Source organism: Stegastes partitus, unplaced genomic scaffold (genome assembly GCF_000690725.1).
Source record: "Stegastes partitus isolate 25-593 unplaced genomic scaffold, Stegastes_partitus-1.0.2 Scaffold12, whole genome shotgun sequence".
In the NCBI taxonomy this organism is placed as follows: Eukaryota; Metazoa; Chordata; class Actinopteri; family Pomacentridae; genus Stegastes; species Stegastes partitus.
In genome coordinates, this window is record NW_007577743.1 from 424,793 (window position 1) to 452,499 (window position 27,707).

General features: G+C 41.9%; 1 protein-coding gene across 1 annotated transcript in view; it reads left to right on the top strand.

Annotated features, from left to right (window-relative positions):
- The first annotated feature begins 1,307 nt into the window (after positions 1–1,307).
- src (v-src avian sarcoma (Schmidt-Ruppin A-2) viral oncogene homolog) overlaps positions 1,308–27,707 on the top strand; it is a 29,880-nt gene continuing 3,480 nt past the window's right edge. The window contains exons 1-9 of the mRNA XM_008287749.1: positions 1,308–1,950; positions 20,038–20,299; positions 20,427–20,526; positions 22,027–22,125; positions 23,954–24,057; positions 25,650–25,799; positions 26,187–26,342; positions 27,107–27,286; positions 27,571–27,647. Coding sequence (XP_008285971.1) covers positions 20,047–20,299; positions 20,427–20,526; positions 22,027–22,125; positions 23,954–24,057; positions 25,650–25,799; positions 26,187–26,342; positions 27,107–27,286; positions 27,571–27,647 — 1,119 coding nt within the window. The 5' untranslated portion in view covers positions 1,308–1,950; positions 20,038–20,046. The remainder of the gene's footprint in view (positions 1,951–20,037; positions 20,300–20,426; positions 20,527–22,026; positions 22,126–23,953; positions 24,058–25,649; positions 25,800–26,186; positions 26,343–27,106; positions 27,287–27,570; positions 27,648–27,707) is intronic.

The following is a 27,707-nucleotide window of genomic DNA, read 5'->3' on the forward strand; positions in this document are numbered from 1 at the left end:
AGTGTAACCCTGCGATAGACTGGCGACCTGTCCAGGGTGTCCCCTGCCTTCACCCTAAGTCGGCTGGGATAGGCTCCAGCCCCCCCGCGACCCTAATGAGGATTAAGCGCCGTATAGATAATGGATGGATGGATATTACACAGGGGTGAAGTAATTGCTCTGATATTCTGTAATATTGAGCTTGACCACTGCAGACTTTGGACACGAACATTAAAACACATTAAATAATAGGTTGGAAAATGCACAAGGTTTTTAAAAGTAAAATTCATGGTGGATCTGTTAATGTTTTGCAGATGTTTCCAATATGGTGCTTGGTGAGTCTGTTAGATGTGTAAAGTTACCTTCATCTCAGTCAAGCTACAACATTTATGTGCTTACTAGTTAGAATTTATTTTATTTTTTAAAATCCAGAAATATCATGCATAAAATGAAACATTTATGAAACATAATTGGGATATATAGTCAGTACTTTTACTTCTGATGCATACATACTTGCATGTTGCGAAAAAATACTTTTACTTCAATAACATTCTAAATACAAACATTTTGCTTGGAACACACTGTGGAATTGCTACTTGCATTCAAGTAAAGTCCAATTGTAGGTTTATTTTACATTATGCAGAGAAGACAAACAAACTGAGCGGGTCTCATGACCAACTCTTGCAGAATGCATTAACTTAAACACAATTCTTCATCCTGCTCAGTGTGTGTCAAAAGTCTACCAGTAAAACATAATTGCCTTTGAGGAGCTACCTGTGATGTTTACATCATACAGTCTCCGTTCAGTCTGTCTTGTGTCCTGAACATTGTGTGTCTCCTGAGCAGGTGAAATGATGCAGTGGTTCTTCCAGACAATCTTATCAAAGCTTTATTGAACTGTTCACTTTCCTCATATGTTATTATTTTCAGGCTGCTAATTATTTAACATCATTAAATTTATATTCCCACATGCATCTTAAAACACACACACACGTACACACATGGTTTAAAAGGCCTAAATGCTTACACAATTAAGTTTAAATGACAATTTTATTGTGCAAAACTCATGTTGGCAGCAGCTCCACTGCAGTTCTGCAGCTCATTTCTGTCTTCGATGCTACTTCTTCTGAACAGTAGGTGGCAGCATTGTGTCATCTAAAGAGAATAGGAATCATGTTTTGTTTTGTTTTTTTTCTTATTAAAATTAATTTAGGTAATCAGCAGATAAGATAGAAACTATATTTATTTTGCATTTATTTCATTCTCTAGTTCGGTTTACAGTAGTACAATTTAATTTAATATTTTTAAAAATGTGACTCATTATGGCTGCAGCAGATCACTGAGGTTTGGAAGTCAGCACCTCAATTTAAATTTCAAACCGAGAATTGAGAACTACTTGCAGAAGAGTTTGGGTGCTACAACACAATCACGACCTACAATGTGAAAAACGCTGTTGAACCTGCAGCCCCAGGTGAGGAGCGGCCCCTCCGACGCCATTCAGACAAATCAGAGCGCAATTGTGCGTAAAACAATCCGACCAATGAACGGCGGGCAGTTGCGGAGGCCCCGCCCCTCCCCGCCTCCAACATCACATCTCAGTGTTTTGGTCTTGATTTGGCGTCGCTGCCTTGAAGCAGACCGTCTGCCGCTGCTGCTGCACGAAAAGCTCCGGCTTCGTACCAGCATCCGAGTCTCTCTGCTGTCTCCATTTATTCTGCGTGAATGGAAGATCCGTCCGTAGCTCCGGAGGCTTCCTCACCGGGCCGCCCCTCCACTTGAATGGGATCCCTCATCGCCTCTCTCTGTCGCTGGCTTCTGGCACCGAGTGTCTCCGCTGCTCCGAGTCCCAATTTTAGGATCTGTGTGCTTTTTAGTCTCCCTAATCAGTTTATGAATGGTTTGATGCGACAGCCGCCTGTCTGATCGGCTCAAGAGCGACGACGCCAAATCTCCGGCTGCCTGCGCTTCAGGGTGAGTAAAACTTGGTCCTTCACTGCGAAGGACGTGAGTAATGACAGACTCACAGACGGGGGTCGATAAAAAATGAATGAGGGGTTGGATCTCCACAATGCATCAAAGTGTTCAGGACAAAAACCTCACTTTGCCCGACCTGAATCCATCTTACACTGTAGTTTCCTTGTAATTCACTAGAAATCACTGCTTGCAGCTCTTCTCTAAAAATACTGTATAAACTGGGGCTCCACACTGTACAGCCAGTGCCTCCTCTGCACTGCTCTGGGAAACCATCACCACACCTTCATGCCTGGTTTTAGGGGAAGTGGCTCCCTGGGTGGAAGCCTTCACAGCTGAAACTTGGCAGCTCTCTGCACTCAGACTTTTATGGGCTACCTGCTGTACTTGTTCTGTTTTATGTGCAAGTGAGAACATCAGAGGACACAAATAGGTTCTACGTGAATAATTTGCTGTTGTTCAACCCTGAATGCCACAGATGTTTCCTCCTTAAGATCCCACTCACTTTAAAGACATGGCTGTCATATGCTTAGGATTAGTGTCTCCCACTCAACATGACTCAAAGGTCCAGATATTGACTTTCATGTGGCGGTAACTAATAATAGAAAAGCTGATTCTTACTAATTGTACAGCGCGTATTATATGGATCAAAGTCGTGCCTTTAAGCGTATAGATTCTGCCTGTATTGTTTGTGTCTTAACACTGACTACACATAGGCCTGTATGTTTTACACATCAGTCCTGACTCCTCCAGTCCCACAGCTGATCCAGGATCACCACACAGATCTGCTAACCAAGCCTGTTGTCATTCACACAGAAAATTAAACCAGGTTTCAGCGTCTAGACGAGATTTTCCTCTCAGACACTTAACTATCGGTTTGTGAAAGACGTCACTCACTGACATATTTGCCATCATGGCAGTTAGATATGTCAGTTGGCGCTCATGACACACTGCTGTACTGCTGTGGCTTATAACCTAAATATTGTGTATAAACCCTCAGCTTGTTTTTTTTTTTTTCTATTACAGTAATCCTTTCTGAAGCTGAACCTTTATTTTTATAGTGCCATCAATAGTGTTTTAATGAAATAAAGTTGCTATTAGATTTGATTATCAGTAGTGCATTAGGCTAATCCTCCATAGATTTTGTATTTTTTGATGTGTGTTTTCGTATTTTCCTGAAGGAATTAGGATGTTTGGCAGCCGGCATGAAAAACATATTATGTCCCCTGGATGGATTCAGTGTCCTTATATCTGATGTTGGACTGCTGACATGTGAGCTGATGCTGTGCGTGAAGCCCCTGCAGGCAATGTTTGACGATTGCTGTGGTGCGTTTTGCTCAATTCACACTTCTGACGTGGTTTCAAGGGGATACACGGTTCACGGTAAATGTTTCCACCTACTGCAAAGCCAAGACAAATGATGCCAGATTCACAAGGCTATTAGCATGCCTCCTGCGAGCTGGCGATGACGCCAACCAGTGAGTGAGAAGTGTTTCTCAAAGTGGTACGAGATGGCCCATTGTACTTTCTAACTGCCAGATTTCAGGCTCCACAGAGGGGACCTAATGCTCCTTGGAATCCCATGAATGCCTTCCAGTGAAAGCCATAGATATTTCTGTCAGCTCCAATGAGAGTGGGGGGGGTGGGAGAAATGGCTCTTGAGGCCGAAATTCCTGCTAATTGGCAACGTGGCTGTGGACTGGCCTCTTTGTTGCTGTGTACTGAAGTGGTCTGTCTGTCTGTCTGTCTGTCTGTCTGTCTGTCTGTCAGTCAGTCAGGGTGACACACTGGCATCAATGAACTGCTTGTTTCCGCTGCTATCCGGCCCAGGAGGATCAGCGGCTTTAAGACAAGTCGCTTCCACTTTCAGAAATTGCTTTTGTGCACCTAGACACTGAAGGAGAAGCATTTAGGGTGGTCTGCGGAGGGAGACTGTTTCTCAGCAGTCCCAGCCAACCATTTTCACTGTGATGAGTATATCTGCCTCTGCTTTAAGCTGCACTGACGCGAACTGAGCATTAAACAGACTCCACTCTAGCTGGCGGTTTACTGAATTTATCATTTGATCTAGCGAGTGTCCTACTTTCCTTTAGGTCAGATGAGGATTAATTGGCATTGAGCTCCGAGGGCATATTGTAATTGTTTATGATATTATAAAGAATTAGCTTATTGGCCAGAGGAACACGAATTTAAAAAAAAAAAAAAAAAAGGAGGGGGATCACAAATTACAGGGCAGATCGTGAATGTAAATGAGCTCTAGTAGGAGTTGTAGAAGTAGTAGTGCGCTGCTGCTTTGTTGAAACAACACACTATTCCCCTTTGGCTTTGGAGTACTTAACAAACAAAACAGTTGTCTGATGCCAGCGTCAGCCCCTCTTCACTTTGCCAATGAAATGTGCGATCCACTCCAAAGGGAGAGAAAGAGAGACGGATTGTGTACAGAAAGGGGGGCATGAGATTTGTGACGGCGTCCCGCTGACAAAGGCCTTTGAATTTTTCATGTTGCAGATACTAAACTTCTGTTGGTCTGGCCCAGATTTGGTGCTAATTAGTGCCCGGCTACATTCAAGGGCATACGGTTGAGCATGGGAATGCCAGTGCCACCTGTTCTCTCACCATCACCCCCATCCTGTCACACTGTATCTGTCTGTTTAGGCTTTATGCATCAGTGGCCTGGTTTTGTGTTTTCTTCTTAAACCCAAAGGCTGCGTATTTCCATTCTGCTAAGTTCTACTTTTTAGCCCACACTGGTATCACTTCTTGAATTTGTGACCGCCAGAGAGAAGTGGATGTACACATTGCTCAAACATGAAGCCACAAAGCTGGCCTTTGCACCCAGTACATGGAGTTGAATTAAGGCTGCAGAACTGAAGCGCTCTGACATATCCCTCCAAGCTCTCCGTCAGAGGGGCCTGTGCTTGCTGGCTATTTGAATGAAGTATCTGATAGAGGTTTGATGCAGACAAACAGAGGAGGGCTTGTGTCCTCCCAGGATCCCTGGCTGCTTCCTGTCCCTCTGCTCTGGGAACGAGCCAGGGTGACACAGGCCACGCATCTCTGCTCAATCCACCCACTGTTGCCTCTGTGGAAAAGCGATCGCTCTCACACCCTCATTCCCATCGCTCCGTGCACGTTTCTTGTGACAGGAAAAGCGTCTTTGGCATTTAGAGAGATGCCTCTCTGTGTGGCTTTGTGTAGGCGCAGCTGTGCGAGCCTGGTCAGGACGGATGATGAGATGCTGGGAAGAGCACATGCTGCTTTCTCCCCCTCTTAAAACGTGAGGCGCTCCATCCTCTGAGAATCGCTGCAGTGTATGTTGACATGGGAGTTTTTATGCAGATCATGTACTCGCAGAGATCACGGACTCTGTCAGATTCAACCTCTGGCCCAGGCAAAGCTTATCATCTCACCAAAACCAGATTTGTGAGCAATTTCCTACACGAAGCTACGCTAAGTGTCTTCTGATCCTTTCAGTGCATCACATGATAAATTTAAAAGCAGCATCTAAGTGAATAGAAAATTGCTTGATGCTGTGTTTATGAAACCTGTCACTACACAAATGACTCTAAAGTAGTTGGGATAATATTCCTGAAGCAGTGATGCCAAACAGTAGCTGGTTTCACTTTGTCATTTGTGAGACTGCTCTTTTTTTTCTGTTATGTGGTAGTGCACTAAAGGTCTACTAAAGGTCTTTGGGTTTTGAACTGTTGATTTGACAAAGCAAGTATAGATTTTAATACATTTTGGTGGGAATTTTGGATGAGTCCATTATGAATATAAGCCTTAGTTGCAGGCCTACACTAGATGTAAGTGTAGATGAATAATCTTGCATCTTTTGTTGAAAGGCCAATAAGTAATATGACCAAGTTATATCTGTGGGAGGTTGCTAAACAATACCAGTGACTCAGTGATCACTTTGCCAAGTGATGTGATTCCTCGCTTTCAAATCTGGCTTTTCAGCTTTTTGCTTGTTTTGGAGCAAAATATCTGCTTTCATTTAGGGTTCAAGTTATGTCCACGTTTGTCAGCTTTAAAGTTCCTCTCGGGTTGTTGATTAAACCCCTAAAACTCATCCTTGTGTATCAAAACTACTTACTTAGATTATTTTTCCATGAAAATAATCCCCTCAGGCACTGGAATGGTTTAGATGCAACCCAGCAGTATTGCCTCCTTTTAGAATGATCTGCTTAAACACTGCTATAAAACTGCTATAACATTTGAGTAATTCAGTCAGACATGTTTGAATTGGAAACTGATTCTGGAGTAGATCAATGACGCAGAGAGCCCCTCCTGCAAACTGACAGGATTGGTTCCTTATGTTTGTTTCATATGCAACCATGGAAGTCAGAATGTGTGTTTCTGACGTCAACACGTTTTCAGGGTGGAAATGCTCAGCCATGGTGTTCACTGCTTATTTTGCCCATGATATGTCTTCCAGCATCTAAAAACATCATGGACATGTTAACAATGTCAAAAAAAAAAAAAAGAAAACTTGATTCTCACCAGAGGGGGTCTTTAATTATTAAAGGCTGGCGTCGGGTGGACGTTTTACTGCAGTGTTTTTCATCATCATGTGTCGTATTTTAGCTGTACCCTTTTGTATCGGCGTTACTGAACTCGTCTCTCTAATGTAAAATGTGCCAAACTTGTGCAGGTAATCTGCAGGATCTGTTTTCCCCAGGCTCTGACCTCTGGTATCGCCCCTGTTTGTCCTGATGTGAGTCTGGATGAGATACAGAGCAGGGGCAGCTTAGTGAACCAACCCCTCTGTATCTTATGAAAGCTCCAACCGCACCACCAACTCGCTGCCATCCTCTGATTGCCTTGCAGGCAGTGTCTCATTCACTGCTTCACCGCCCCACTGAGTTACATTTGAATATTGAAATCAGGGCCTTGTGAACAAAGGGGTGGTTTAAAAGAGATGGAGGAAATCACTTCGGTGTTGGGGTCCTCGCCCTCCAATCTGTTATGGAAATGTCATGGCAGGGAGCAGTTATGTTTTCATGATGAAGCGTGACATGGACACATTTTAATATTTTAATGTTTCTGCATCTCTGCTACTTTTATTTGTCTATCTCCAAGGAAGCAGGGCCCCAGTACTGGGATCTTTGTGTCCTGTTTTCAGTTTGAATCCAGTCAGTGCAGCTATAGAAACAGCATGCTTTTTCTATACTGCACAGCGAATAAGAGAATTGTTGAGCCAACTGAAATAAGTTGTTTTAACTGGCAGCATGCAGTTGAATTAAGTTTGCCCAGATTACGTTAACAAGTAATAATACAGCCAATGGTTTCAGTTAGATGTACTTAAATTATTTGATTTCCTCAAATGAACAGGTTTCATTACTGCAACTTCATTTTAAGGAACATGACATTTAACTGCTTTAGCCAAATGTAAAATATAAAACATAATTTTGACACAAGACTTACCTTTTTAAAAAAAAAAAAAAATTCTTTACTTTTAGTTCCAATTGGAAGAAAAGTACAGTTAGCTTGCAACAGAAAAATTAGACATTTGTGAAAATGAGACATTTTTCAAAATGAGAATATTAGTTTTTAAAGGGACAAAGTGTCATTTTAAATTGATAGATCTGCAAAAAGTAAACTGGCTTCACTAAAGTCAAAAAGTAAATGAGATTCATTCAAAACAGTACTTTTACTTCAACTACAGCTCAAATACATTTTCAATCTCTGCAGGTTGTCCTATACCCTGCTCCTGAAACATTTTTCAGACTTAAATGTAATCCTTAGTCAATGTAGACAACCTCTGTTATTTTTTTCTGGATATATATTTATAGACTGTAAGATTTGGTAACATGGAAATTGGAGTATGAGCTGACAAACAGCCACAGCATGACACTCACAGCATGCTTTTAATTCTGTGTTGACAATAAGCAATCTGGCCTTGTTGAACAGCCACAGTGTGTTGTGCGACCTTGAATCACATTCTTGTTCCTACATTGTGTGAAACATGGCTGCTTGATGCCGTCTTCTCTTACCCTGACAGGCAGCGCTGGGAATGTTTTTGGGGTGGGTGGCATGCGTGGCTTGGGGCAGCATGTGCATCTGAACATCCTGAGTGAACAGTGTCTCTACCTGCTCCCCATACATTCCTGCTTTGGGCTGTGGGAGCCAGAGAGGAGTTGAAACTCGCCTTGTCCTCTGCTCTGCATTCCTCAGCCATGACTGAGCTCAGTCACACTGCTGCAACAAACCTGGGAATGCTGCACTGCACACCTGGCTTACTTTCTCATAGTCTGTTTACATGCTTATGGTTAGTGCTGATATATTTGTACATATACTGTGTATATATGTATATTATATATACACTCTCCAAGGATGGATTAAGCCTTGGATTTCAGAGCTGCTGCCTGGCTGTGCAGATGAGAAGTTAAATGGTGGAAGCCCTGAAAAGCCTGAGCTTACTGAAGCATGAGGCGCATGGGAGTCTCTGTGGAATTGAGCAGATCAAATGCAGCTTCTTTGAAATGTGATGAGAAGGGGTGAATTTAAGGGTTTACTATCACAGCACTTGAGTTCACTCCCAACGACGTATAGCTATTCAGAGGCAGCAGAAAACAGGCATATGGGACATTGCACAAGTGCTTTGTGATCCTGCATCTGTTGTATCTTTGTCAATTTGTTTGACCCGTCCATTTTCTCGTGTCAAATATTTCTCCTTTTAGCAGAAACATTGCGTTTTCCATCTTACGTGACATACGGCTGACACATCAGAGGGAAATGAAATCCTTTATTTCCACCATTTCCTCAGGGAGGAAAGGATTTGAGAAAGGATAGGGGGAAAGAGTGCAAGAAGGGGGATAGACCAAATGTAAGGAGTGGGGGGGGGGGTCAAAGCCCTTGAGGATTATCTTTTTCTTCTCCTCCCTTCCTCTCTCTCTCTCCTCCACTTCTTGTTTGAACACATGACCACAGCTCATCAGCCTCAGTTCACATAATGACCATATTTAGATGAGAGCAGCAGAGCAGGCGTGCAGAGAGAAAGAAGGATATGAGGCTGATGTTGGAGTAAATCCCACAAGGAACGCAACCGGGACGTTTGTCAGCAGACGTACCTCCGATTTCACCAATTGAGTGGTAAATCATTCTGTCCATTCTTGGTGTTTAAGATGCCACATAGGAGCAGCGCTCTGCCTCTCGCACTATCAACACAATACAGTGAACACCCTCAGGTCCCTCCACGGCAGTCACGGTACTGTGCATGCCACAAATGCCTCACATCTCATCGTGGTTCAGGAGATGAGAGAGCTGCTGCTGCTGCTGTTGGACGCATGTCTGTTTTCATCACAAGGGAACAGCTGAAAGACCTTGGGTCATAAAACAGTGCATGAGTTTCATTTGCTCGCAATAGGTAATGTTCAACTTGACTTCCCCTCCTTATGAACACAGAAGTGTAAAATGTTCAATTAGGAGATGTTAACTATTGGTCAATGTGTTGGAAATTTATTTGCTGTTTTGCAACAAAGCTGAGCTAAGCGGAGAGATTGCAGTAATGTCCTTGTCTGACGGTGTCACACCCAGTCTAGGAACGTTAGTCAGAGGTTTCAGGTAAATCAAGTGTAAGGATGTATTCAAAGTCATCCTATCGGCACAAGATTTAGGAAGCTCAGAGATGAGGGTCTCAAACGAGGACACTATCTACTGAGGCACTTCAATGATGTTGGTGCAGCAGTTATTATAATATGTAGATGTGCACACACTCACAGGTACAGTCTCAGTTTCTGTATGACTCGGTTCAGACAGCCATCCTGCGAGCTGAGCTCTGAGCCCGTGACAGTGCCAATGAGGAATTCTTGCATGACATGTTTAGATGTGTCCCACGAGTGACGTGGCTTCTTCTCCAGTTTTAATCACAGTGCTGCCTGTGGAACTGGGAAGCGCTGGGCTCAAGTGTTGCCTTGTGGGCTTTGACATAATGTAGGGGATGAAATGGGTGGAGCTGGTTTCAGATGAGTGGAACAAGAAGACGAAAGGTGGAAAGGAGGGAAAAAATACTGGAGGTGAAAAGGTCTCCATAGAGTCTTATCACAAGCCTCTGAAGGAGTAGCCTGACATTTAAAAGAATACATATACATACAGAATAAAATTTCTTGCAGCAGATTAGATCAGTACCAATCTGCTATCCGTCTGTTCAGTAAATGGCTACAGATGGCAACTAGCTAACAATTGCACTGTAAAAAAACAAATAAATAAAATAATAATAATAATCTGGCAGCAATTAAAAAAATGAAAATATCAGCAAATATCTGTAATGATATTTTTAGCCTATTTAAATACAGTAAAGCAGTGTAATTTTACAGTCACACATTATAAAAGAACTAATTGCTATTTGTAGAAACATTATGTACAGTTTTAGCCAGTTTCTGTACAGTCTACATGTAAATAAATTCTTCTCTCTCTCTTTTTTTTAAGTGATTACCTGTAATTTAACAAAACAGGTTAAATCTGTAAAATAACTGTTAAACATTCTTAATCATTTTTCAATTCCTAATATACATAGTGTGTCTTTCAACTAACAGCAAATATCTGTAAAAATATTAGCAGAGTTAAATACAACAAAACAGTTACAGTCACACATTCTAAAATAACAAATTACTATTTCTAAAAATACAGATTTGTGATGCGATTTTTTTTTAACGTTTCTGTGTTTTCAAACCTGCTAATTTAAATAACAGTTTATTGTTCAATAAATTACAGTAAAAAGTAAAAATAAAAAAAACTTTTTTTTTTTTTTTTTTTTAACAGTTTAGTTTAGCATCATGAATGAAAACTGGATAACAGCTAGCCTGGCTTTGTCCAAACAAACAAAATCTACCTAATACCGTGTCTAAAGCCCACTAATTTACATGTAACACATAGTTAGTTTATGCGTACATAAAAGAGTGGTGTAAAAACAATAATTTGGTTCAAAAGCCAAGACTTGGTCCTGCAGGAAATCTCCCGTCAAAAAAAAACAGAAATGGTTGTTTTTACATTTTAGCTTTTGTACATCCATCTGTCAGCTGTATCCGCTTGAAGCAAGGTGCACCTGGACAGGTCACAGTTATCACAGGACTACGACAGGAGGCAGACAACCATGCATGCTCACACTCACACCTACAGCCAATTTAGAGTCAATACTTAACCTACTGTTTATGCCTTTGGCCTGTGGAGAACAGAGAGAAAATCCAGGCAGGCAGAGGGAGGATATGCAAACTCAGGTGTAAACCGACCAAACAAATTACGTTTAACGTGTTCTTTATCAAACAGATTTAGCTACTTTCAAATCTAGCCAGTAGGGTGGTAGTAGTTCCTCAGTTACCACTCTCTATGCTAAGCTAAGCTAATGGCTGCTGCTAGATGTAGCCCTTTACTGAGCAGACTATATCTACACTTTCACAAACTATACCTTTAATAAGGTCTCTTCCTTCTTTGCTTTTTGCAAAAGCCAACAGATCACCTCATCTAAAATGGCCCAGACATTTTCTTATTGAGCTTCAATCCCAAAATAATTTGATATATGTCATGCTCAGATTAGGAACAGGGGATAACAGAAAATCCATGAACCTGCAGTTGCTGCCAGCAGTGTTTGTTGTTTGGAAGTGGACAAAAAAATTCCTCTGTAAGCACGGGGTTTAAGATAGAGCGGCCAGCTGCTCGGCTCTGCGAGCCTAGAGATGTCATATGATTTTAAGGCCGGGTTAGCTGTGGCGTTTGGCAAACAAAAGGTGATCTCAACACACTCCAGGTCGCTTTTTTAACTGAAAATACCAGCGCAGAGAAAAGCACACACACTTTCACACAGTGAAAGGGATAAGGGCTCACAGCTTCTGATCCTATTATAGAAGCCAAAGTACTGCAGGCTCCTGAGAGGCTGAGAAAATGGGTAAACATGATGTTTTTTATGGGAATCTCCCTGTGGTGTCACTGAAAACACGACAATGGAAAGAATGTCTTCAGGTGATCTCACCTCCTTGCCCTTTTTCTCCGGGACACTTTCTCCGTTGCTCTCCCGAAGGCTTTCAGGAAGTGACAGACATCCAACATAATTTAGAGAGACGGAGCCTCTGCTAATCTTGTCTTTTTCTTCATCAGATAGGCATGCAGTGTTCTCTGAGTGTTTTGGCCCAGAAAGTCTGTGTGCAACTATCCTACATCTGTGCAGTTTGTTGTTTTGTGGAATGCTTGGAATCACCTCCATGGCAACGGCTCGGCTGTGTGTGTGTGTGTGTGTGTGTATGTGTGTGTGTGTGTGTGCGCGCGTGCAGCAGTAAATATTGACTTCACCACCTCCCCATCCCTGTGTCTATCCGTGACAGGAGCGTGGGGGGGGTTTGTACACACTTTATCCAGGACTCAGCAAAGTCCTGCCGTTGGGGCGTGTGTTTACCTTCAGGCCTCCAAACACAGAGCAGTTCTCTGGCTTCGAGTGGTTTGATTCAGTTTTTACAAAAGAGATGAAATGCCAGGAGCTTTCTGACACACTCTCTTTCGTGTGCTTTATGCTGTCTTGGCTCTTTGTAATGATCAACCTAATGAGTAACAAAACAGGAACTGTGGACACATACTGGTGGGTCTCTAAAACCAGTGTGGGGCTGTGCAAACACGTCCATTTCCTCTATGCTTGTTTGTCGAAGGGGGAACAGAAACAAGATGACATTCAGCTACGATCAGCCCACCTGTATGCGATGAGCGCAACTCATTCTAGGAGCTCAGAGATTCATTTGATGTTTTCCCACAGCAGATGGATTTGTTGAGACAGGATAGGAGAACTTGGAGGACAGCGGTTGCAGCAGTAGTGGTCTGACCGGTCTACCCTGTTTTCATCATCGCAGCGCTCGTGTTGTTTGCAGGCCCCAGATGGAATGTCATTGCTGCGTTTGGTGAACACGATTAGGGAATAGATGTTGATAATCTGGACAGAACAAGCAGGGTTGGATTATGCTACAATTGGCGGCTGGTGACGCAGGAGCCAAAGCCCCCCCCCCCATAGTAATTACATAGAGAGCATTAAGATGAAGGAATACATCCACCAGGCTGACATTAGGTTCACATGCACTTGCTCACACAGGCACGTTTCCTGTACATGCACACACATACAGTCGTCCTCACATTTATTCATTAAAGACAAGGCAAAATTCACAATAGTCACTCAAATAACTCGAAACTGAAAAAGTAAAAATAAATTTTAAAAAATTGCTAAATTATAATTTTGTGAAATAAAGCATTGCTACTGAATTGTGGTTGAAAAGAATTTTTAAAAAAAATAAAAATGTCCCAGACAAATTAGAGCACTTTGTTGATGAGCAGTGGGCCAGAATACCTGTCAACAGGTGTGTAAGTCTGATTGAGAGTTATAGAAAACACTTGATTGCAGTGATTTGCTCGAAGGGTTGTTCAACAAAATATTAGTTTACGGGTCCTATCATGCTTATTTGCTTGTTTTTTTGTTGATGTTTTGTTTTGTTTTTATATTTCTGTTGAACCAAAATTCAAAAGCAATGTCATGATTTTCATAAAATTTTTATTTCTTCCTAGTTTAGTCAATTTCAACTTATTTCAGTGGCAGCTGTTTTTTTTCCCCCTTCTTTAATGGGAGGGTGTAAATAAATTTGAGAACGACTGTATGTCCTGTGGGCTGCAAGGTGGGTCGGTGGTTAGCATGGTTGCCTCGCAGCAAGAACGTTGCCATTTCGTGTCCGAAGACCGGGATCTTTCTGTGTGGAGTTTGCATGTTCTCCCCATGCAGTGTGGGTTCTCTCCGGGTTCTCCGGCTTCCTCCCACACAGTCCAAAAACACATTGAGGTTAATTGGTGATTCTAAGTTGGCCGTAGGTGTGAATGTGAGTGTGCTTGATTGTCCGTCTCTAAGTGTAGGCCTGTGATAGACTGGTGACCTGTCCAGGGTGTCCCCTACCTTCGCCCTAAGTCAGTTGGGATAGACTCCAGCCCCCCCGCAACCCTAGTGAGGATTAAGCGGTGTATAGATAATAGATGGATGGATGTACATCCTGTCCCCTGTGCTACGTCAGTTGCTGTTCCCTCTTTATTCAAATGAGACAAATGCTTTAAAAAACAAATTTTCTACCGTACCACTGTGACATGGAAATCCCCTTGGTGGCTGCACTCCTCTGATTTTGACCGAGTGCTGTCCGTCCACCCATCCAGTGGAGTTCATGCTCTCCAGGACACGTGAACAGGGTGCACACACACGCCATTTTCAGCGTTGGACGTCTGCTTATGCAAATGCAATAAAAACAGGATGATATCTTGCTGCACTCTGGCAGCTGTTGTTCCTCAGCTTGCTTAAGAGGACTTGTAGGGGAGGTCTGTGGAGGCTAAATGTTAATGTGCCTCTGTTGTACTGTGTGGGAAATGTCTGGCATGGCATTCAGGATCATATCATCTCGCTTTGAATCTCGGTTCTGATTCAGAATTTGCATCTACCGTTGAAATGGTCAGGCTCCGGTCACCACAGTCAGAGTCTGAGAGTAGAATAGAGTCAGTAACATCACTGTTTGTCTGCTGAAGCACATGACTTACTATTTTTACTGCTATTCATATAGAATTTATAATACGCTTTTATTTCCACATTTCCATAACTCTCACAACAATGGTGTCAGTGACTGCTGTGCTTTTGTATGTTTCGTTACATATTTTATTGTGTGTTTCTTATTGGGTGTATTTTTGTGTTTGTGGTGAGGGTCGTGAGAAATGACATTTTGTTCCCAAATGCTCTTTTTGTGGAAATGACAATAAACAAACCTCATTTGTCTCGTAAACAGACATGAATGCATTGAGGAGCACACACTGTTTTGTCTTTATTTGAACAGTTTACTGCTCTACGATTCTAAAATTTCATTTGGCAGACGCTTTTATCCAAGCGACATACATCTGAGAGCAGGTACAACACAAGCAAAGATCTAGTCAGGAGAAAACAATCTAGATAAGTTCCATAGAACACAGAACTGTTGTTTACAGACTTTTCCTATTTTGTTAAATTGCTGATGATAATAACCAGTAAAATCACAGAACAAAATAGAAATTTACTTCATCATTTAGTGCTACTTTACAGGTGCTCCTTGTTTTGTTAAATTACAGAAAATATCAAGTAAATCCCAGAAAAAGTATTTCCATATCATAATATCCATACCAAGAATCTGTATTTTCACAAATAGTTATTTATTCTTTCACAATGTGTGACTATAAAATGACTTTTACTCTCTTTGAATCTGTAAAAAATATAATTATTTAGATATTTGCCATTATTTTTCCCAGTTGCATTTTTTTTAAATGTATTTTTCTGGCACCTTTGTGCCAGATTTTTTTTTTTAACAGTGTAGCATTAGCATCACATAACTAACATGTTAGCAGTTAGAAGTTGTTAAAACACGCAGTAGTTAAGATGCATCATGCACATTGTCTCTCATTAAATCCTTCCTTTTAAGTTTGATTGTGCATCGGTTAATGATGTCTTCAGCTTCATTAATTAAATAACAATGAAATCACGTGGCTATTAATACAGAAGCAAATACAAAGTGTAAGTGCCAGTGAAAAAATAAACAGGGCTGTCTAGCTAGTCCCATCTTGCTTGCCTTCATCAAAGGTGAACACAGAGAAGCGAAAGAAGTGTCGCTGTGCAGAACAGATTGTTCTTCCAATGTCATACTGCATTGTTAGTTACAGCAAAAGCTTAATCTTGACCTTTGACCTGTTATTTGAGGCATTAAACGCTCTGATCTTAGAGAAGGTAGATTTTGAAAACATGCCCAACCCGTATATTAGACACTGAGGGGTCTACTGTAGCTGTCATGGAAACATACAAGCCCTAACTTGCTCGTTGACGTAGCAGAGTTTCACTGTCTCCCTCAGTATTACTTTGAGTTTGCTTCATCGTTGCAGTGGAAAACCTCTCATTAAGCCTGTATTCAGAACATCAGAAGCAAGCTTGTTCAATTTTGATGTTCATGACTGTTTGATCCTTCCCAGAAGATGAAAAGGTTTGTTTTGAAGGGCCAAAACAGGGTAGATTTCGTTACAAAGCCTGTGTTGTTTGGGGAAATGGACCACTGTCATGATCCTGCCCCGACAAAGACGTGTTCAGTGAAGCCTTTCAATGGATTAATGACACCACGTCCTTTCTATTATTTCAATAAGAGGATATCATTCAGTGATTGTAATTGTTTTCTTTTCACATAAAATGAAAAAGGCCGCAAAACAGGGATGTGCTGCATCCTGTGGGGGGAAACAACCCCAGCAGCAATATTAAAAGACTATTCCCATTTACCAAAAGCTCAGGAGACTTGAAGGATTTGGAATTCATTGCCAGATCTTATGCATAATTAAGCAAATCCCCCTCCTACCCTCCCACCCAGCCGTACCCCCTGCTTCGCCAGAGGGATTTTCATGCAGCTCTGCCTCACAGACAGTAGGTGCTTATTACATTACCTCAACCCTATTAGGCCAGAATCAGGCTCTTGTTATCATTAACTACTGCAGAGAATACACACACAGACATGATTCCACTTACTCTTCTGCAAACATGACATTGTTTGGCTTCATGACTTCCCTCATTTCCATATTTCCTACTAGCTGTTAGAGCTAAAACATGCTAGGATCTGGCAGCCAGTAAGCCACAGGCCACTTCTCTGTCTTGTTTATGCCGCCTGCTGTGAGCTGACAAAAGATGGCTTTGTTGGAAACGGAGTGTGAAGAAAGAGACGGAGACTCTCTTAATGCTCTGTTTCATGTTGACTCGATTTGGTCTCCCTTTCCAGGGACTTTTCAGTGCGTTTGTCAGGGCCGAGGACACCGTTGGCCAAAGGAACGGAATTCTATTCAGGCTTGAAATCTGTGAGAGGTTGTAATGGCTCTTTTTTTACTTTGATTCTGTGCACAGCTGCTGTTGAATCCTCAAAGCATATTCACCACGTCAGCATATTTACCAAAGGTCTGTCCACAGAATGTGTTATTTAAGTGCCATCTGAGCGAGCTCGTTAAGGCGACATCCCTTAAGTGAAAGCATCGTCTGTGTGCAGCGGGGAAGGCTTTTACTGTACATGGCCGCCGACTGGAGATGAGAGAGGCAGCGTCTCCACTCTGCTCTGCCTCAAACGGCTTATTAACCATGCAACCAGTCTGCTCAGGGAGAACACAAAACACACAAAGAGCAGCTCCCAGAAACACCCGTCATCTTTTGTGTCTGCTTTCTTGTTACTGTGCGCGTGAACCTTCACACACTGTTACACATGCGACCCCCTTCATGCAGACATGCCCAGGGGGTACATGTATCGACCATCCAGCCCAGTTGACCCCGTCTTCACTTCCTCGTCATCCTCCCCCATTCATGGTGCCGACCGAAAATCCACCCCGATATTAAGCTCCCCTCCCCTTCCTCCTGTCTTCCCTCCGTTTATCCTGCTGTCGCTTTCGGCCTCTTTTAATATATATTTGAGAGCTGAATCCCTGCTCCTCTGGATGAGCTCACATGTGTTGAAGGAGGGGGAAGCATTTAAAATGACCAACAAGAACCAGTGACAGCTTCACTAATATCCTTTGCCTGGTTAGAGTCCTTTTTTTAGCAAGACATTTTCCACCATATGTCATTCGCTCTGCCTGTGTATCGTAGCTTGTCTTATTTAGGATTAGACTGCTTTGCTTGAGTTATGCATCGGCTGGCTTCTGTGCTATACCCAACAGATGCATGGCATCCCCTATAACAGGAGTCAGACAGCGGATGTCAGCAGAAGGCTGGATAGCTTGACACTGTCCATATGCACTTTTACCCTCATCTGCTTATCAGAAGGGGCTCCCAAACCACCCCACCTTACCGTTTTCTGTAAATTAGCATTTCCCAGCAGACCCCCTGTGGATATATCTATTCATAATAGCAGAGGCTTGAGTCCATAAATTGCTCTGGGCTTAGCGTAATGGTTTCACTGCACTGAGCAGTGATTAGAGCTACTTCACGAGATTGAGCTTTAGAAATGAAAAGACACAGTAAAGTTACAACAATCCAAAACTTCTTTTTTTTTCATCTTCTTGGTATAATATCTCAGTTTTGTTCCTATTGAAAAACACTGATTCTGTACTCGGCAAAGTGAAATAGTAAGAATTCTGTTCAAGTTATGTGCTACTGTAGTAAGTGTTATGACATATCTGCAGCATGTAAGAAGATAATTTCTACTATGTAGGTTAATTAACAGTTCGTCTTTTTTTCAAGTATAAGTAAGTCAAATAAGTCTGTGCCTCTTAACTGACCTCCTCAGAATCAGGATTTATTTCAAATGTACATGCATTTTGGGTATACTTGCAAGAGTCATATCACCACATGGGAAGGGCAGCTGATAAAAACAAGTTACAGCAAGTGAAATTAATTTTTACTAGTACTGAAAATGTACTTTTTAAAGTTTTCTCCAGTAAATGATCAGAAAACAGACAACACATCCATGTCATAGACATTGATTTTGGTGATAGAAGAAATTGGGCTGAAGAAAAATTGGATTTAATTTTTATTTTTTCAAATTGTGACATTTGGAATGAATGTACAAATAGTGGCAGTTTTGAACAGAGCTTAAATGTGTTTGTGACCCTTAAAACTTTCATGTGGCTGTGTCACATACTTGTAAAGTTATGAGGGTTCATTTTTTGTACTTATGAGTTTTTGTACATATGATTCTGAGAGATTCGGATGTAAACTTTTTTTTTTTTAAAGATTTGGTTGCTTTTATATGGATTGACAGTTTTATCTTCACACACTGTAGTTCCCCCGAAGCATTCATTTTGCTTTTCCTTTGCCACACCTTTTGCTTTTTTAGTTTTTCTCGCGGACACAGCAAAAAGCTGTTTTCAGAAAACAAGCACAGAAAAACTTAATGTTCTCTGACGCTCCAGCACCACGAGGTACACTGATAAAGTTAGAGAGAATAGTGGAGCATTTATCAGCTCAGGAGTTAAAAGCAGCTGTACAGATAAGGTGTTTACAAACACATTCAATGTAGGTAATAATGATGCACCTACAGCATGTTCCAATTAAATATTCACTTCATATTGCTTTAATCTATTCTGGGTTTTTTGTTTGTTTATGAAAAAGTTTAAAGGTAGTAAAGCAAATTTTCAGAGCCCAGAGTATTTTGTCTATCCAATAGTCTGCAACCCAAATTACAATAGACTGTTTTCCACTGCAGGAATTTATGTACCTTTGTAGGGCAGCTCAAACCATTGTGCATGTTCCCAACTCTTTTTGGGATGTTTTTGGGAGAGAAAAATTACCTTCTGATTAGATACATCCGAGCAACCCTAAAAAACCCCAACCACACCAAGCACTATTTTGTCTACCCTCTTGATGTTCTACCTGAGTAGCAGTCTCCTCCCCTCAAACATCGTCTTCACAAATCAGTAAATCTAACATTCTTGCTCATGTTGTGACTCTAAATGATTATCATAATTGCTGCTGACCAGTTTTCTATGATTAATTAATTGAGTCAGCCCTGCTACTAAGATTAATAACAAAAGTAGCATGGGTGTGAATAGATTTTAGGTTTTGGCTTTACTAAAGACATACTCATCCATCTATAAATGATCAACCTAAAGAAAAGGGCAAGGCCAGGACTGTAATCCTGCACAATGCTGCAACATGTCCCTGTATGAGCATCTGTGTTTGACACATGTGCGACGTGCGTGCGTGCGCGTGTGTGTGTGTGTGTGTGTGTGTGTGTGTGTGTGTGTGTGTGTTTGCTCTGCTGGTGGGAGTGGGCTGCAGTGGATCTCATGTCTGTGTTGAAACCAAAGAGTGGCAGCTGCTCCGCTGTCCGTGGGGAAGTTTGCTTCATGTGGTCTGCATGACACCGTGTCTCTGTGGGTTTAATGGTAGTCTCCGGTCCAGCTCTGGTTTCTGCATCTGGCCTTGTGGCAGCCGGAGGATTTTTTCCAGAGAATGTATTCTAAGAAAATTACATAAGAAAGCAAGTCCATTTGATGCCAAATTATAGTATAATTTATCTTTACAGTTCCTTGAAATTCAATTTTAATGAAGTTTATTCGTCATCTGCTGTCTCACAGACTGTTCCTCTGTCCCTGAATACACTACAGGCCTCGGCCATGGGGGGATCCAAGAGTAAACCCAAGGATGTAGGCCAGCGAACCCGCAGCCTTGATGGCAACCTCAGCTCCGGGGGAGGGGCTGGCGGCCACCACCTCAACTCTACTCAACAGTCCCTAACTCCCAACCGTAGTCCTACGATGGATGGAGGCCTCAGTGGCAATCAGTCAATGGGCAACAATGCAGAGCTGGCCCTGTTCGGAGGTGTCGACAACAACGCTGTCACGTCTCCCAACAGAATCACACTGGCAGGTGAGAACTTCTGCTCCAGGCAAGGATTAGTAGGTTTAGCCCCTAATTGTGCAGGTTGTTTTAAGTGTAAGCTCTGTATGTACAGTGTGAAGTTCTTCGATAAGAGCCAAACTCTCTCTTCCAACAGGAGGCGTGACGACCTTCGTGGCATTGTATGACTATGAGTCTCGAACAGCCTCAGATCTGTCTTTCAGGAAGGGTGAACGCCTCCAGATAGTAAACAATACGTAAGGAAAATATAGATCTTACTTCCCTTTTCTTAACTCAATCTACAGCTCCTCTGTCTCCTCTTGCACACTCAAGAATGGCCCAAGAACACTTTTTCTATGCTCAAAATGCATTGCTCAGTTGCTTTAAACTCCAAAAATGCATATCACCTGTCTCTCTGTCAATAACCAGAGGGATGTGATTTCCCTCTGGAGAGCTTGAATTATATCTAAGTGACATGTTTCTGCACAAATGTTGCTTCATTCACAAAGCTGATCATGTGGTTTTATTGGAAATTAAAGAAGCAGAGTTAGTGCAAGACCTACTTACTAACCTGTTTCAGGGGGGGAGGTCATGCTTGTTTTTAGTATGGGCTTTACTCTATGAATCAATAGAGGTGCAGTGAACCATATACAGTGGTGCTGCACCCCCAGCACTGCTCGCCCACCAACAACTTACTGACCTAGAAGGCACGAGCTCAGAACAATAGTGGATTATCACTGCATCTGGCCCCTTAAGCCAAAGACCTGGATCATTGTTGGGTCAAGTCCACGCACAATCCATGAACCAACTCTAAGATTAGTTAACGGGTTAATACAGTCAAATTAGGTGTCACACAGGCTTGTTTTAGTTCTGTTTTGTCCGGTTAAATGTGTTAGTAGAGCCATATACTGTGACCTGGCACGTTTTTGTCATGATAATTCTGTGCCCTTTACATGTTTCCCTGTCAGGCCTCATATTTGTGCCTCCCTCATTATGTAGCTGTTCAAATATTTTACACTCACAACTCTATCATGTGTACTGGAGTCTGTTCTGTATACTGAAGTGTTCTGCCACTGCCCATGATGTGCTCTCTGAGTTTCTTTAACCTCCTTCTTTTTCACCATTTCCCTCTCATCTCTCTTTCCCATTTTTCCATCACAAACCATCACATTTTTACAGGAGGAAGGTGAACTGCAGGTTTGTGAAGCTTCTCTGGATCTGCATTTGAATTTACTTTTTGTCTGCCTGTGTTTTCTGTATCACGTAGACCGAATACTGTATAAGCCTTGTGCACTTCACATAACTCTGCCCTTGCACCGTGAACTCTCAGTGCAGTAGTCAAGGGGAGCTGGTGCAAAGTCTTGCAGCACTATCATCATTGCAGGGCAGCTGAAGGCAAACAATCCTCAGTTTGCTCTAAATTCTACTCGTGAAAATAGTGCTGCAAAGCTGCAGCAGCTCAGCCCCTGATAAAGTGTAGCATATACTCCCTTTTTGTCCTACCCACATGAATGCATGTTTGTATAATTACATAACTCAGTATTATTTCTTTAACAGTAGAGAAATCTGGGCTTATATTTATCAAGTTTCTCCAAGAGCCAAGATTACTTTATTTAAACTGGTGTAAAATAAAGAGTTAACTGTCTCGATGTGTTTATACTCTGAGACACTTGATAAACAGCCCTAGAAGTCACATTTGCGTTTTGGATGTGTGATGATCCTTGGTGAAGCTGTGCGTTATCATTTCATCTGTGCAGAGAAGGGGACTGGTGGTTGGCGCACTCCCTGACCACTGGAGAAAGCGGTTACATCCCCAGCAATTATGTGGCTCCATCCGACTCCATCCAGGCAGAAGAGTAAACCCCTTCATTTTTTTTTCTTGCTCTGTCTCTTTTATCTGTCTTACACCAAGAGCATGGAAGCACTGACACTCAGATTTTGGATTCTTAAGAATTTTCTGTCTTTTTTTTTGCTTCATGTGAATTTGAATTGAGTCCAGAAAGGAATAGTTCAACACTTTGGGAAATTCACTTATTTGCCTTCTCACTATGAGGCAGACAATAAGATTGTTACCACACAGTAAATCTAAAAGTACAGCTAGCAGCCAGTTAGCTTAGCTTAGCATAAAGACTGGAAAAATGGTGAAAAAGTAATGAAGTCCACCCACCCAAACTTCTAAAGCTTGCTATGGCCCAATGCCAAACTTCACATTCACAGAGACTGAGGGTTTAGGGCTGTCCAACTATCTAACCATCAAATGAATGAGGGCTCTTTTGTGAACTTTTCAAAGCTATTGTGCACCCCCCTCTGTGAATCCACAAAGCTGCAAACTTTTAGTGACATGTAAACGTGTTTGTCCTGCCTTACCTACACTAAGCATGGATGGTACAGAAAAGAAAGTTTGTGCATAAATGACTGCATTTGGCTGCTCGTTGTTGAGGTTATTTACTGCGTGTTTGTAGTATCCGCACAGGATTTACTGATTTTCAATGCTTTCCTGACTGTTGATTGGTTGCTAAAATATTTAAACACTGTAATGAAACGCGAGGGTTTAGTGCTTAGGCTAAATACCTCAATTTCACGCAGTTTTGTTTAGTGTCCATAAATCTGTACAATATACAGGTTATGCCCCCTAGTGTTCATCATAAGGTATTTCATATTGTATTTCATTGTGAATGGATGAAAGCTTAATAATTTTATCTGTTTTTACTAGCCAGTTTTATGGAATATGTGCATTAACATTACCAACACTAACACAGGACCATTAATGTATGGCAAGAAATAAGGGAGGATGTTGTCCTGCCAAGTCTGGAGCCAGTTTTGTGAATTATGTTGTTACAGGACATATAAACTACTACAGTATGTGTAGCTGTATATCTAGCATGTGGTAAACTAGCTAAACAAGTTACTTTTTAAAGATACATTTGCCAGATTTGACTGTAAACATAGTCAACCAGCTGAACAGCTGTTAGCTAAACTTCGTGCTGCACATAGTCTGGTTTCTCTGTAATCCAAAAGCAAATTGAGACCCAAAACACACAGCTTTGTTTGGTGTCAGTAATTCTGTATAATATACAGACTCCACCCCCTGGTGTTTAATGCTAGTAAATGCATTTCATATTTACACTTTAGTCTATAAACCAAGATAGGAGATGGTATCCAGACTACTTCAGGTATGCTGGTAGGTGGACTTTGTGACCTTTGGACTGTACCAAGCGAACTTTTTGCTTCTGTTTCCAGTCTTTATGCTAAGCTAAGCTAACTGACTGCTCCGTTTAGCGCATATCTATTAGCAGACACCAGAGCAGGTCTTCTCATGTCACTCTCTGCCATAAACCAAAAAATTCAAAATGTCAGACTATTCCTAAGTACATGTGTTGCTTTCTCTGCTGATCTTTACTTACTAACCTGCTTGCTTACAAAAAAAAACTCACAAACTAACTTTTTGTAACAACTCCATTTCTCACCTTTGCTTCCTGCTCCACCAGTCATCTCAAACTGACTCTAGAGTCCAGGTAAGCAGCTGTTGCACCACAGGCATTAGTACGCATGGCATCTGGAATACTCTTTTTGAAATTATAAGCTAAAGTTCACCCTCAATGTGCCATTTCCTCTCTTCCTGCCACATACATCTTTCTTATCTCACCAACCTGCTAAAGTCCCTTGTGTGTTTGACCTCCCTAGGTGGTACTTTGGCAAAATCACGCGCCGTGATTCGGAGAGGCTGCTGCTGAGTTTAGAAAACAGGAGAGGGACTTTCCTGGTCAGAGAGAGTGAGACCACCAAAGGTAAGACTGTGGACACATCATTCAATCGGTCTCTTTTGACCGTCAGCAGGTTGTCAAGCCCTTGCCATAGCACTGACAATAAAAAAATTGTGGCATATAAAAAGTTTGAACAAAATCCTTAGTGAGATTATTTGTCAGATAATTAAGACTAGCTTGTGAAGATATCCTCTGTCCAACTGTCCTACTATTTAATGCGAATTTCTGTTTGTAATTAAACTAAATGCAATTCTACCCACTATGTGTGTCCTACAATTATTGATGCAAGTCCACCATGTCTGTCCGTATATGTGGAAGGTGGATATAGTCTTTTCATTCATCACTTTTAACCCTCCTGCTTATGTTTTTTAAGCTGCAACTTTCCCATTGGAGGATCACTAAAGTTTGTCTTTATAATAAGACATTAGAAAGTGATGAAAAACAAGACAAATTTTCTTCGCGTTGCCAAGGACTTGCCACTTTTCTAACAAAACCTGTCGGAACACCTGTAAAAGCTGTCCTAGGTATCCTATTGCAACCGTGCCAACAATTTCAAACGATACTCAGCCCTATTAAACACGAGAACTATTTTTAAAAGAGATTCCAAGGATTGTTATGACTTTTGGCATCCTCAAACAACAGCCTGGGGGGTGGGGTTTCAAGTTTCAGTGAAGTGCAGAGTTCTTTCTTAAAACCATAGTATGAGAAAATATGTTTGTGAAGACGAAAATTCTCAGAACCCAAGAAAGCAGATCCAATTATTTAGTCTATGGTATTGATCACCAAGCCTACCCAGAGAACATTTTGTTTAGGAAAGTAACACGGTACAGTGATGTCATAGCGCTTTTTAGGCTCATTCGTGTATTTTTTTTATGAACTTGTAAAATGTTCAGATCTCAGCGTGAAACTCAGTTTGAGTTCTATGACATGTCTCAGCAAAAAGACACCAAGGAGAAGAAAGCAAATTCTTTCTAGCAGTAAGACATGTTACCCTGCTGTTCACTATGCGCCCTGCCAGGCGTGTGCCAGCGTGGGCACAGAAGAGAAACGAAACAGGCAGATGGGAAAAGGTTGGATGCGACGCCTGTGGGACTCGGTCTGGAGATACTTCTGATAAGCAGCTGCTCTGCTGCTGCTGCTCCTGCTGCTTCGAGTGCTGCAGCAATGTATTCCCTACGGGCTCAGCTTGCTGCCTGCCTGTGTGTGATGCGCATACACGTGTACATTACAGATTTCCTATTAGGGGATATGTGTATAAGCTTTACGTAGAATGAGGAAAGGGTCAAGGTGGGGAGAGAAAGCGAGTAGATGGGTGAACAGGAGCAGCGAGGAAGTACTGGGTGGGTGAGCAGACAGAATTAGGTCAGTGCTGAGCTGAAGCTGAGGACTGTACAACCACAGGCCATATCGCCCAGTTCAAACATAAAGAGATGGGGGAGGCATCGCCTTGGGCCCTCAGTGATTCACACTGTTTTCCCTTGACTAGCACTGCCCTCTGGTGGTGGAATGAGCACATTATCCCAAAAAAATACTCTTCATATGCATGCAAGCGATCTATCACCTGGTATAATTCAAAATAAAAGCTGCACCATCATTTTTGTTGTTCTTCCTCCCAGGTGCCTACTGTCTGTCTGTACTGGACTACGACAACACCAAAGGGCTCAACGTGAAGCACTACAAGATCAGGAAGCTGGACAGTGGAGGCTTTTACATCACATCACGCACTCAGTTCGGCACCCTGCAGCAGCTTGTCAACCACTATCGCAGTGAGTTTACCACCAGAAAAAGGCTGCTTAGCAATCATTCCCCGACTGAGTCACCAGTAATTACACAGATGAGTAGAAAGACTCCCAAGCATTTCTTTACTCGTTTAGTCAGACATTCTCTCTCAACCTTCAGTAAAAAGCAGCTGCACTGGAAGACATTTAACCTCTCATCTGAGAGGTTTCTTCAGTTCAGAAGTGAAGAAATCTCTTGGATGAGAGGTGAAACGTCTGGAAGAACAAGTCTAGTTGCTTTTTACTGAAACTCTAAGGATTTACATGACACAGATGACGTGGAGACATTTCCTCTGTTTCCTGCACCATCTGGGGGGTATTCTGTGATAAATTTCTAATATGCCACTGATCACACTCACTGTCTTCCCTCTCCAGAGCACGCTGATGGACTGTGTCACAGTCTAACAGAGATTTGTCCTGTACTGAAGCCTCAGACTCAGGGCTTATCCAAGGATGCCTGGGAGATCCCAAGAGAGTCCCTTCGCCTGGACCTCAAGCTTGGACAGGGCTGCTTTGGAGAGGTCTGGATGGGTAAGTCGTGCTTTGATCTGTCTCTTAAACAAATCTTTAATGACAATGAGAATAGAAAGTTGGTTTTCTTTCTTTATGTGAATACAGTTGTTGCTCTTGCTTCTTACTGAAAATTAGGTTTTAAAACCAGTTTCAGTAGAATATTAACAAACTGTGTGAAGGCCAAACTTTTGGCCTCCATACTTGAATCTTAACTTGAAAAGAGTCCTTCTCTGGTCGTCAGTTTATTTTGTTTGGTTTTGTTTGTTTAGTTTTTTTGAGAGGGGGGGGGCATTTTTGCCTTTATTTGACAGGACAGCAGAGAGTGAGACAGGAAAGTGGGGAGAAGAATGGGGGGAAGGACCTACAGCAAATGGCCATGGGCTGGATTCGAACCCATGACCGCTGCATCAGGGAACTGTAGCCTCTGTACATGGGTCACCAGCTCAACCAGTTGAGCTATAGCGGCGGCCCTTAATTTGTTTTTTTTAAAAAACTATTTTAACCATTTTTCAAGTACTTCTGTCGATTATATATATATATATACTTCTTGAACTTCCTTGCTTACCTAGTAGTTTCCTTACTCATAACTGCAGCATGTAGTGTTAAGATATTATATCTGTGTTCACACCACCTGGCAGCTGCAGAAGTTCTCCTTCAGTACCACTGGTTGATGATTTGATTTTACATGAGTTAATGACAGAAGCTAATAACTGTTTGAGTTCCAACAATCAATACTGATGAAGTACTGTCTCATAGCTTTTATTTCTTCCTTCGTTTGTCAGGCACATGGAACGGTACAACACGGGTGGCAATCAAGACCCTGAAGCCTGGCACCATGTCCCCTGAAGCCTTCCTTCAGGAAGCTCAGGTCATGAAGAAGCTGAGACACGAAAAGCTGGTTCAGCTGTACGCCGTGGTATCTGAGGAGCCTATCTACATCGTCACAGAGTACATGGGGCAAGGTCAGCGTGACATTCTCTCACTTTCTGATCTACACACTGGTGTATTCAAATAATTGTAGCATCATTCAAAACTGTGTTAGAGTAAATGTGAATATTGTAAATATCAAGTAAAAATGTGACAGGATAAACAAAACACCCAGAAACGGCTTGGGGTTTAAAGGGTTAAATATACCAAATGGAGTTAGTTTTGAAATAAAATTGGTTGCTTTAAAGACATTTTTGGATTTAAAAACTGCAACAGTGATTTGATTATTCTAACCTGCAGTATGTGTCCCTGCTAACAGGCAGCCTATTGGATTTCCTGAAAGGGGACATGGGTAAAATGCTGCGCCTCCCTCAGCTGGTGGACATGGCCTCACAGGTCAGCACAAATAATTTGTTAATCTTTGCTTTACTATTTGCTGCCTATGCTGTTTTTTTT